The sequence below is a fragment of the Oxyura jamaicensis genome, chromosome 3 (genome assembly GCF_011077185.1).
Source record: "Oxyura jamaicensis isolate SHBP4307 breed ruddy duck chromosome 3, BPBGC_Ojam_1.0, whole genome shotgun sequence".
Lineage (NCBI taxonomy): Eukaryota > Metazoa > Chordata > Aves > Anseriformes > Anatidae > Oxyura > Oxyura jamaicensis.
Window position 1 is genome coordinate 39,619,869 of NC_048895.1, and position 13,112 is coordinate 39,632,980.

A 13,112-nucleotide genomic window follows, 5' to 3' on the forward strand; every position below is an offset into this window, starting at 1 on the left:
TTCAACGACATGTATCCAGTCTCACAAAATGTATTTATGATTTCACTATATTGTGCCACCTTACTGAGAAACATTAATTACAGAATAGAGGTTGCTTTCCACCCTGAGGGGAAAAATAAATAAATAAATAAAATCATAGGACAAATAAAAACTACTGCTACAGCTTTCATGGAAAAAAAAAAAAAAAAAAAAGTTTTCTGCAAAAAGAAAAGCAAGTCACAAGAATCTTACATAACCGTTATGTAATATATAAAAGTGATGTCCATCTTTCCTATAAGTATTAAAAATTTCAAAATAATTCTTGATCGATAGCCATGGAAAAAGTGTGATAAAGTATTTTACTTATTAATCATAAAATTAAAGTTAGTGTAAGATTATTAAAATAATCTAAGTTCTTTGGGATATAAAAATCTTTAATATAAGAACATATTCTATATAACAGAACACTGAATCCAAAATGAAAAACACATTAACCTTGACTTCAGCATGAGTTGTACAAAGAACAAAACAACGCACACCAGTAGATCAGTTTTAAAAGAGGACAAGGGGCTGTTTATAAACAGTCATGTTTCTCAACATTGTCTTCTTCAGAAGATAAAACTACCATGTAGAGTTCATCATCCTTCATACAGAAAGTGCAGTTTTTGAATGAATTTACAAATTGAAAGTTGGGTTAGATTCCAGATATGGGTTAGTTTAGACCAAAATATATAGAGATGCATAGATACACAAATCCCTTAAAGGTCAAGAACAAACACAAATCAGCAACAAGATACATGGAAGTAAGATGCAAACAATGTGTGCTTTCAAGCAATCAATATCTATCATTTTCTTATTTTTACTCTGATCCACATAAATTTCAATGCTTAAGGAAAAAAAGAAGTTAGTTACATGACATTTTACATTAACATAGTCATGAGAACATGCCATATACATCATCTGAAATAGTTCATTTCCAATAAAAAAGAAGCTTGGTCGACTGGAAAACAACATATAGAATACAAAATATGCAAGGGTGCACAGAAGGTTTGGTTCCATTTATGGAAAATTAAATAAATATAGTGAACTTACAGCCTATTTCAGCAAGAAATAAGCTGGAAAAGGAATATTATCAGATAATGCTGTACAAATCATGTGTAGCCAAAAATTGGTTGAAGACCTTTCCATTAAAGCCTGTCAATTTTACAGTAAACCAAGAGTCAAGGAGACAGACTACACCAAGGAGAAAAACAGGAGTAGAAACAAAAGACCTTCTACTGCTATACCTATATGATTTTTACTATACATTCTGAGTACAAAGTATGCTATTCTGATCAGCTCAGAGAAAAAAAAAAAAAAAAGCAGACTTATTTTACCATTAACATGCTCTTTACAATGAACCTGAAAGCATACCTAATTTTTGCAATATCACTATTGCCATCATTAACACATGAGTCTGAAAGAGCAACAGTGCACAGTGAGAGCTCAGTTCCTGGAAGTGCTAATCTAATATCCCTAAAATTGGTTTTAATTAGGCTTACAGACAACAAATAAATCACAGGAGATCCTAAGATCTTTCAGAAATTCTTTTGACAAGATAGTTGCTTACCTTGAAGTGTAATTGAAACTTTCTTCATTAACTAAACAAAAGCAACTGTACTCACCTAAAAGTAAAAGCTTTAAGACAAGTCAGGTCTCCAATCTTACAGTACAGACCAGGAAAAAAAAAAAAAAAAGGGGGGGGGGGGGGGGAAGGGGTTGTTTTGTTTTGTTTTTAATTTTAAAATAAAAAAAAGTGAGAAGAAAAAAGATACAAAAGAAAGATAGGAGAATGAAAGAGTAAAAGAAATGAGAGTAAGAAAAATAAGTATTTTGTACATATCAAGTACCTAAAAAGCAGTACTCCCTCATAGCATATGACTTCCTGAGTAATTTAAACAGTATACATAACCTCAAACCCAAATTAGAGCTGACTTTGAGTTCCACAGATGACATAAAAATTATGCTGTACACAGTAAAACTTCACTGCTAACACAAATTAAGGATACTACTATGTGAGAGCAATATTTCATTTATTAAAGAAGACTTCAGGAGATTTGCGGAATAAGAATAATCTAGATTTCTTCTCAGAGAGCAACATGACAGATTATCATCTTTGTTGCACTGGACAAGAGGGCACATCTCCATGGCAAAGCTGGAATGGTTTACCAGTATTTAGATGTAAATATTTTGAAGTATAATTAGCGAAGCATACACATTTTAAAGCTAATTGTGTGAAAGGCAGGTTACATATTTTTGGTTTATAAACAAGATAAATATTAATTGTGCTCAAAACTGCAGACAAAGAACATACAAAATGATACGTGCTCAAGTCTGGAGGAGGGGGCTTGACATTATCACCAGTAAGAGCAGAACCAGATTTAAAAGAAACATATAGCCATATAGACCCCCTGAAGTCCTGGGCAAGCAAAGTGGTTCATAAAATGTTTAATGGATACAGAGTAGATTATTCTGCTAAGTATCTGACTAAAATCAATTAATTTCCATTATGACTGCAGTTGAACTTAAGCAACAGGTAATACAGCCATGTTTTTATTTGAAGCAGCCTTTGTAATGCAGCACTTGGTTTTAAGCTTATAGTACAAATACATTTTTTGGCCAGAAGTATTTTCTTCTGCACTTTTACTAATGAAACAGCCTTTAACAGCCTGTTATACCAACCTGCCTGTTTTATGTATTTCTTTCACTTAAACAATTTATTATTCCTTCAGCAGGGAAAATGAGATCCAGCTAGACATTTTGAAAGGAATATAAGGATTTTCTTCAGTTGATTACTGTATTTAAAGGTGTGCAATGTAACTGCAAACCCATTTCACTCCTAGAACTGCTCATTTCTCTGCCCCTCCCAATAAAACAAATTATTAGGGTATAACTACTAATAGCAAACCGTAACTTTTGAATAAGAACTTACAACAACAAAGTGTGCTTCCCAAGTTCTAGATGTGGTTCCAATTGTCAAACTGTAATTCTGTAACAGACATAAATCATAATAAAAAAAAAAAAAAACTCACTCACTGATATGAAATCACAAAGGTACATAAAGAATTTTGTTAGCGTTCACACTCCCACAATTCACTACCCAATGGAAATCATTCTTTCATTGAATGTGTGTGTTCTGACCCATGTTAGTTAATTCCGTTAGTAAACCTAAAAGTGAAGCAAGGCCTTCCTATGTAAATGGAAATGCAGGTGCCATGCATGGAAACAAATCTCTCCCATCAAGTTTTGAAGCCTGAGCATTTCTCACACACCATATTAATAGGATTACTTTACAGGATTAGAGCTTTAAGGAAACTGATACAACATCTCTCCACTAACCCTTTCCTCAGAGTCAACAGAATACACCCCTGTGCAGAAGGCCAGAGTAAATGATTCCTTAAACCAGGACTTCTAGAGAGTGGCAACTTACCAAGTCTAAGGGGCAACCCCCAAAACAAATTGGTTTGGAAAGGAAGAATAGTCACTGATGCTCTTAACTTAAAAAAAAAAAAAAAAAAAAAAAAAAAAAAACCTGCAGAACAGAGAGCAGAATAAAAATAGAGGTAAAACAGAAAATGTGTAATTCTGTTTCACTAACAGATTTGAAGACTTATAAAAGGAAGAAAGAAATTCAGAGACTGCAGCTGCAATTACAGCAGACATGTTATAAGCTAAAATTCAACTAGAAATCTCAGAATAAAAGAGAAGAGCTGTACATTACTTCTGACAATTAGAACAATCAAAAAAAAAGGTGATGACTGTAACATTCTCAATAAAATATATCAACATCGTATATCAACATTGCAACCTGACATATCTTTAAGCCACATTCATCTAATGATTATCAGTAGATTATGACTGCTGGGGGGAGAGAGGGAGGAGGAGGAGGGGAACAGAACTAATCTTAAAGGTCCCTTCCAACCCAAATCATTCTATGATTCAAACAGGTATGACAATTCCTAAATTAAAATAAACATCTCCATTTTCAGCTGGCTGCAGTCAATAAAGAAGTTCTTCAGTACTTAAAACTGCAGCTATATAGTGTTTATTGTGTATTTTTTAGCCACATTTCTCCTACAAAAGAAAAAAAAAAAGAAAAAAAAATACTTCTCTTCATCTTTAAGAAACCAAAAAGCTTACAAAGCTTATGAATTCTTACAACCTAATTCTTATTTATCTCCTTCATTATCAACCAAAACAACAAAAAAAGCTACTTGAGCCTAAACTCAGAGTTAAAATTTCTAGGCATAAACATCTGCTTTATTCTGGAGACAAGCCAAGCACCAAGGTATACCTCTCAAGAGGATGACAAAACTCAATGTGAGATTTGACATGCCTCCCTCCCACATTCCATCCCTCTTTCTCATCAAATGCTGTACAGCTGAAATTAAGGATTTTTGAGCTGAAGGATTCCCAAAGCATCAGATGTTTTCCATACATCGATACAATTACGTGGAGAAATACAGATTACTGAAGTTCTCATCATAACTGCTTTCCTACTCGGTAAACTTGATGTGACATTTTTTATATACTTATTTTCCTGTTCTGTGGGAGGAAAAAAGGAAAGACCTTGTCCTTGCCATTTGTCAGATCAAGACAACAAGAAAAAGTAAATTAAAAAAAAAATAATCCAAGTTTAAGAGCCACCTTCAGGAAAACATCCTTCTACCAGTTTGAATGAACTTTTAAATTCATAACTAAAGACAGTAGCAAGTTCTGCCACAGACTTAGGTTGAAGCATGTCAGACTGTATCAGGAAGAGCAATCAAACCCAATACCAGCAGACAGAGGTCTCAGCAGCTACGACAATAAAAAGAATGAGAAAGATCAAACAAAAAAATTTTGGACTCAGAGGTTGAAAGTTCAAATAAAAGTAACTGCAAATGAACCAGCGTATAGCTTATGGAATATAGTACTCTTGTATGGTATACTACTAACACAATTCCGATGTGGACTTGGAGGCATAACATCACACAGAATATCTTGGAACTATCCAAAATACAAGAGCATTTCCTCCACAGGATTGCAGGAAACTTCTTATATCAAAAGAAAATCTACAGCATGTTTCTACAAGAATCCTTGTCAGCTCAAAATGGAGTTGTTCTTTTTCTCTTAAAGCAATTCTGAGAAGCTAGGCAAAGCTTTCTCTAAATCACAATATGTCTCAAATGTGTCTCTTCAAACCTATAGTTGAGTTACATATCATTGGGCTCTGGGAGCAGCGACATATCTGAAGAGTTTAAACACTTACCTGACAAGTAACATCACCATTATTAGGAAGAAGGGAGGAAAAAAAAAAAAAAAAAAAAAAAAAAAAAGACTTATTTCACAAGTGAATACACAACCAGTTAATGAAGCTCCAGTTTATTAAGAAGTGAGCACAGCATAAAGCTATGCTGCCACAAAAGCAAGTGGGAGCTCCTGCTAGTCTTTGTTAGAAAACTGAGATGATGCTTTCTGGGATGATGTTGCAGGCAGTGGCTGCTCTTAAGTTCTGTTTTTTAGTGACAACAAAGAAATATCATTGCTGTTCACCTGATGGACACAGTATATTGCAGTAGTTCTGCATTGCTATGGTTGCCTATGGTTGCCTTTTAAAGGCTTCAGCTGTTACCTAAACTAGCCCCTTTGTGCCTTTTCTCATTTACTGAGGTGCATCAGGCATCCCCTTCAAGGGGTCTTCCATTCCTGAAGTGACACAGAAAGCACAGCAAGACACAGTTTTAAGTATCATACACTTGCAAAACATAGCATAGGTCTTATGATTATTGTAGGATTTTGACGAGAGACAGAGAATTATGCCAGGCTATGCTATTCTTGTTTTGCTATTGGGAGAATTTCCAGTGTATAAACTGTGTAAATAACTCAAGCGCTCTGTTCTCACTTCCTTCTGACCACAGTTAAGATCTAAAATGGGTGTTTTCAAGCTGCCTGAAGGATGAAATAACAGGTTTCACATTTTCAGCTTTCATTAAAAGAAAATACATTACTCTTAGATTGTTATTTTATTTGCCACGTCATGAAAGCATCTTTTAAAGCTTTCTAATCTAAATACAAGAAAGCAGTGACAAGATACTAAGACTGAAAAGCCTGCCCTGGCTTTTTTTTTTTTTTCTTTCTGTATCATTTTTCTTCAGAAATATCGTATCCTCTTCCTACTACTTGAGGATAACATTAATTTTACTTCAGGAATTCATGTTCTAAATGCAAATGCGTACAAACAGAGGAAAAGTTAACCCAAATGAAACACTTCTTTGTAATGCATATGAATAAATTTGGATAAAAATATCAAAAGGCAATTAAGGTGTCTGAATTATGTACTTCACTAGCCACTGTTTCTATTCACCTATGCTCAACACTCAGGGAGAAAATTCAAACCAAGTAGCTCAATCAAGCCAGAGCCCAGCTTCAGGTAGTCTTATACATCAGTATGAAACTTCCTCTTGATATACAGAACTTTCATGCAGTTTTGTTCAAAGACGAAATCTAAAATGGTATTAATGGGAAGACATTACTCATTCACCCCTAGTGATTATTTGTCTTGAGAATTCATTCGAGGAAGTGTCCCCTTGCAATCAATAAAAAATATCTTGTTTATGATGTATAAAAGAGAAAGCCCCTGACCAGTACAAAATACAGAGAATTCCTGCAATTCTATTTCCACTTTAGTGGGACAGCCATCTCCAGAAATTCACAGAGCTTAATTTCCCAGAAGTGCTGCACTAAAAGATTCATCTGATAGATGACAATGAAAGTCTCCTAACAACGTCGTAACTAGGAGCAATTCCAATCAGAAGACTGATCTTCCCAGAGTTTTGTGGTTTTCAGAAGCAAACTGACATTTACACAGTAACAACTATTAGGCATACATCTGTAGCCAGTCTGCCTGCAAACAAAGTCAGGAGATGAAAACCTGGTTCCTTTGAAGTCAATAGCTCTGCCTTCGGTGGGATACAAGTTTCACTCGCGAGACCTCAAACAACGCTTCACTGCCCTATGTGACCGGGGGACCCATTACAAACATGAGCAATCTTTTCTTAAACAAGTGATGGTATATATATAAAAAAATAATAATAATTTTTTAAAAAGTGTTCATTTGACTAATGTATTTATTTTAGCCATTCTTATCAGTACCTAATAAAAGTGTGGTACATATTTACAACTGTAGGGCTTCATTCTATGAGACTTCTGCATAGCATTTCCAAGTAATTATTTGCTAATGACTAAAGATATATTCCTTTTGTGCACAGATCAAGAAAAAAAGTGTTTGGACAAGATAGCAAGTACATTGCTGACTTCTTTAATCTTAATCAACCACAATTCAAACCACAACAATCACAAAGAAAAATTTAAACTTCTTTTATTCATCCTCATAAAACGTGTCCATTTACCAGTTTAAAGGTTATTTATGTACTAGTACCATGACATAAAAAACGAACAAGTTCATGTCACGTAAGTTTTATAAGGAAGAATAGGAAAGCCCAGCACCTACACACACAAATGGTTTCTAACTTCTCTTTTGCTGTCCACACATAGCAAAGTCTACTTTTTAAGCCAATTCAGTAAATTTAACCAAAAGTTTAGGAAACAACCAAAACTCAGTTTTAATACAAAACACATTTAAGTTTTTTTTTTAATAAAAAAAAAAAAAGTCAGGAGGAAAAGATCTCTATTTTTAGTTTAATTCATATACTTCATGGATGCAGCCCACTTTCATCATTTGCCTATGTTTTATCTTGACTCAGAGAAATACTTCAACACACCCGTACCTTTGCAAAAGAACAACTGGTGTACTTTCCTGAATTAGAAGCATCCGGCACATTTTCCACACAGCTATATAAAAGGAAAGCCACTTTTAAAATACACCTGTAATAACATAGCATTAAAATAAAGAAGTGAAAGGCAGCTGTAGCTCTTGAGACTGTGCTAAGTCTTTGGTCAGAAGTTAATCCATGTTTATACTGGAATTCTCTTCTTACAATGTATCCGTAGCTCAGGTTCCTGTGATATATTTTCCCCAGGCCTTCATGATGCTAAGCAGCAGCATCCATCAAAACACCTTCAGGCACTGGAAGGAAGAGGAGCTCTCCATGCATCAAAACATAAGCTGGCTAACTCACAAGGCTAGCAAGAAACTTGTCTCTCTGGTGGACCAGCTGCTTGCTATGGAGCTTCCTCAACCTCTCTCTCACATCCCATACAGACAACCTCCAGATGCAGAGCACCAGACAAGACAGTACACAGACCAGACAACTGATTTTATCCAGTGATAATCACTCAAAGGGTGGTATAAAATGTTTGTCTAACAAATTAGGAATTAAAACATTGATATGCAAAGTGTTCACACAATTCCCAAATAAGAAATGGACTAAATGTCCTAGCTAAAACACATTAACTACAGACAGCCTGTCCAGTTCAATTCCAAAACAGAATTTGAAATCAGATTGAGTATCTGTACTGCAGTGCAGTGCCTTAGAGAGAAAGGTACAGACACTGCAACGGCAGCCATGCCATCCCTCACATGAGCTGTTAAACAGTGGTCTCTTGTGCCAGTCCCTGGTGAATCTTCAGAAGTCACATACCATCAGTTACAAGGAATAGCTTTCAACATAAACAAAGGCTAGCCAAAGGGTCTTTCAATATTTTTCCCTTTTAAAATCATTCCTAATATCCAAGGTTGGTTTTGTGCATTTTTCTCAGTGCACATTGGCAGCTGCATTAGTACATTTGATGACCGCAGCCAACAGAATCTAAGGTATTACATATTATGATTAAAAAAAAAAATAAAAGAAAAAAAAAGATAAACAGTGAATGTAAAGCACTGCAGAGAAAAAAAAAAATATATATATATTTCTATTCTATTTCATCAAGAGATACACATAGAAACAATTCTTTTTATGTTTCATTACTTATTATCTTAAAATAATCTTGAGATCTGGTTTGTCCAACTTCCCTCTTTGTCCTGTAGTTCCATCTTCATTCATGATGGCATCTAAGTATATGATTTTTAATCAGATTTGAAGTGACACTCCTTGTTTAAATGCTTTTATAAAGAGGAATATCTGCAACAGAAGTGACTCTGGAATCACAGAATTTCTGTTTCCTTCAAACATGACCACATTTGAACCACAGACTTCATTTTAGAGTGAAGAAAAATTCTCTGCCACAAACTCTATTTTTTATCATCTGAAGTACAAAATCCCAGCACTGAGTTAACAAAATCTTCTGCACATCAAATCTAAATAACATTTAACTTCATTTAGAAATACATCTCCAGTGTTGGAAAGTACCCTTCCAATTTCCTCTGACAGTCATAGTCATACTCAGAACAATTAAGTCCATGTACAAGATAATGCAGCACAACACACTCACACAAGCAAGAGACTTTATTAAACAAATGAGGGGAGCACAGAAGAACATCAGCATTCTAATTAAAAAAATAATAATAATAAATAGAGACAATGACTTCAACAGACCTGCAGAAAATGTGCAATGTGCTGCTCACACTGACTGTGCTTCTGATTTCTGACAACCATGTTAGCCTCCACTGTCTCACAGGACAATAAGACCATAACGCTGTCGGACTTACTTCAGTGTGTCTTGATGGTGTCACCTACCATAAACATTTAAAAGGAGACTTGCAGCTCCAGAAAAACATAAGTACTAACATCAGGAACAACCTGAGATCTAATAACGATATCTCATCATTCCCTGATACATAATTGCTTCCAAAACTCAGGGCACCTTTAACCAATGTAAGGGATACTCCTAGGCAGTATTTTGTTGAAATACTGCTACTGTTTCAACCCTATCCTCCACAACACCCCTCCACTCAAAGGCCTTTATGTGTGTACTGCACCACAAAAGTCAGTCCTTGAAAGGACATTACGAGAAGAGCCTATGCATTTAGGCAAATACATTTTCTGTTCTCCTGTGGAGTTCTGAATTATTTTCCCTTTGCATAAGTTACATATCCTGAAACAAAAGAAAAAAGTAAACAAGTAATTTCCCTGTTCACTATAAACAGTTTGTGTTATTGAACATAAAGAATAAACTATGAAAGTTTGTTTTATACACATCTTTCTCCTTTGTAATATTAATTAAATAAATAAATAAATGAATCATCTACAGGGAAGTGGCTATCCTCCAGACAAACAACTAATAAAACCAAAAGCAGGATACTTGCTCCTCTTCACTCCCCTTGCACCTCACGCATGCCTTCTGTGGGAGGTCAGGGAAATGCAAGTCCAAGCCTAAAAGCGGGTACACATAATATAAGGCTACCTCCACCTGCCGTATTCAGCAAAGTAATGAGGAGAACACTGTCTGTGGAGACGCCTAGAATTCACAGGACTATACAAAACCTCCCGGAGAAGGGCTGAATTCCAGTCTGTCTGGGGTTGTCTTGATCAATATAGGAACTGATACCTCCAGAAACCCAGGGCATTAATAGGTTACATTCACTTTTCAGAAGTGACATATCAAACCATTCCCAACTGAAACAGACACTCACCCTAGCAGCAAGTTTGTAGGAGGAAATGCATGATGTCACATTATTAAAAAAATAATAATATTAATAAGATAAAAGCACCACGAGAAGAGGAATCATTGGGTGAAACAGGAGTGTGTAGAGGAAAGAAAACACACACACACACAGAAAAGAAAATTAGTGATCAACATGTAGATTGCAAACACAAATGCAGTTTAGTAGCTAACTGCAAAGAAAGGCATCTTTTTATTGAAGAAAATTTCATTTCTCTTTAAACATTAAAAAAAAAAAAAAAAAAAAAATACACTGTGCTTAAATTCCAGGGCAAACTCTAAAGACAACTACAGCAATTTTGCAACATCAGAAAGAGAACCTGCATTTTCAGAAAGTTTATTCAGAGCTATCAAAAGAAGAAAATACAGGAAATACTATCTACATGTAGTGGGCCTACAGATGTCATGATTAAGGTATTCAGAGCACAGAAAGCTTTTTCGCTTGCATAAGGTGCTCTTTGAAAAGTTCTATTTTAACTACCAAAGCATTCATGAATCCATCTGTCTCTAATTACTATTTCAAAAATAAATAACTCAGCGGAGAAACTGCAGCAATTATCAGGTAACGGTTGATTTCGAGTGCTTTCTATCAATGCCATCCAGAAATTTACACATACCTAATAGCTTTACAGAAAACTAATCCAAACTTTCTAAGGATAGAGAGAAGACTACACAGGTTATATCTTAAAGCAACGGACTTTTCCAAGCAATGTTCATAAATCCAACTAAAGAGAAGTAAAAAACTCACTACTTACAAATAACTACACATTAAAGTTTCACTACTTCATGCAAAAAGGTTATTTCTTTTTATTATTATTATTTTATTTCACTACACAAAAAGCCTTTCCTGTGCCTCAGTTTACCCTGTTCAAGGTCATTTTTCCACCAGTACGACATCCTAAAAAAATGCCCAGGGTGGTCTAAGGCTGTGTTTGCCAGATCTCTGCTAAGCCTGACGCACGTTATCAGGAGTGTTGTTTTTACATAATGTGCTGCTGCTGTCAGGTGCTGTGGTTTAACACTCTCTGTCTGTGCAGAGCAGTATTAGCATGCTCCCTGCTTCTCTTTCCCTATTAAGCATTCAGATAACAGCACTTCCATGAGCTACGCTTAACATTCAAACCTGCAGTAAACCTGCCTGCGATGGTACAAGCCTTCCAGAAATGTTCACCAGCAAGAGGACTAACAACGAAACTCAAAAATTGAATGGCACATTTTCTTTCAAATAAGTATTTTGTTTTGTCTTTAGGTGTTATACAACACTACAATACAAGTCAATAATGCTGAGAGGGGGAAAAAAAAGTCGACAATTTTCATGCTAGTGTTGCATAACAGCTGTGTTCCCAGCCTAACCAGACCTTCCAAGAATTCAAAAACATTTTAACAGGAAATTTATCTATTATTTCCCAGTTTCTGATTGAAATAAAGCTAAGACCACCAAGATCTAGGATTCATCATGCTGCCAACAGCAGATGAAGTACTTCACACACGGTATATATGTGGTTTGCTTCCCCCTCTTTTTCAATGGATTTTCTTACAAGACATGGATCGTGAACATTTTCTAAGTCGGACTGCACTAAACAAAAAGGAAAATGAGCTTTACCACACGGTCTCAGTGTCCCTATATCGACCTATCAAACATCTCAGCAATTTTCCCAAACGCTGTGACAGGGTGTGCGTACGGCACCGTGCAAATATGCCCATCTACAAAACTTGCTGGGGCTGCGCGTACAAGCAGCTCTTGGGAGACGGCCCGGCAGGTAAATTAAAGCATCGCTTGAAGACAACCCCGAGCAGCATAAAACGCGGCAGCCCCGACGTATTAATTAAACTCGGGGAAGAAGTGCTCTAGCGCTGGACATGCTCGGGACTGGAGACGACAGGCGTACGGGAGGGATGCCCACACCAGGGAAGGGGTTAGTCCGTGCTCAGCGAGGGCGCCCCGCAAGTTAGCGGAAACCTTGCTGCGGAGCGGGCTGCGAGGGGAGAGGCCACTCTTTTTTAGTATATAAAATCTGTTCTCACATAAGGAGCGAGACTGCAGCCCTGAAGCCGGGGACTCCCCGCAGTAGGAGCGGCAGATACCTGCGGGCAGGCGGCGGGGGCGCCCTGCTCGCCCCCCCCCCCCCCCCGGCCCCCCCCCCCCCCCCCCCCCCCACCCCGGGTCCCGGTGCCCCCCCGGGGCAAAGCCCGGGCGTCGCCCCCCGGCCCAGCGCGGAGGAGGGGGATGCAGGCGCGGCGCTTACAGTTCGCAGGAACTGGATCTCGTCCTCGCCCTCGCCCCCCTCGGCCATGGCTCCCCCGCTCTGTCTTTCTGCCGGGCGGCGGCGGCGGCGGCTCCCGGTGAGGAGGAGGAAGAGAAGGCGGCCGAAGGCTGGCCGCCCTACCGGGCTGGGGCAAGTGCGGGGATGGCGGAGGCGGCAGCCCCAGCCCGGCCCTGGCTGCGAGCGGGGTGCGGGTGCCCGCCCGCCTGCAGCAGGTTGGCGCGGCTCGGCTCGGCGCGGCTCGGCGCGGCTCAGCCGCCTCAGTGCCAGTGCCTGGCACAGGGGGAG

The 13,112-nt window shown here is 37.7% G+C and overlaps 1 protein-coding gene across 4 annotated transcripts in view; it reads right to left on the bottom strand.

Annotated features, from left to right (window-relative positions):
* The window catches only part of RYR2 (ryanodine receptor 2), a 400,228-nt gene extending 387,134 nt beyond the window's left edge, over nt 1–13,094 (bottom strand). For 3 of the 4 annotated variants that reach the window (XM_035320402.1, XM_035320401.1, XM_035320399.1), the window contains exons 1-2: nt 12,807–13,094; nt 2,951–3,007 (exon numbers count right to left, since the gene is read on the bottom strand). In XM_035320402.1, the coding sequence (XP_035176293.1) occupies nt 2,951–3,007; nt 12,807–12,854 (105 nt within the window). In that variant the 5' untranslated portion in view covers nt 12,855–13,094. The remainder of the gene's footprint in view (nt 1–2,950; nt 3,008–12,806) is intronic. The other variant, XM_035320403.1, reaches the window with a different exon arrangement.
* Between the last annotated feature and the right edge of the window lie 18 nt (nt 13,095–13,112).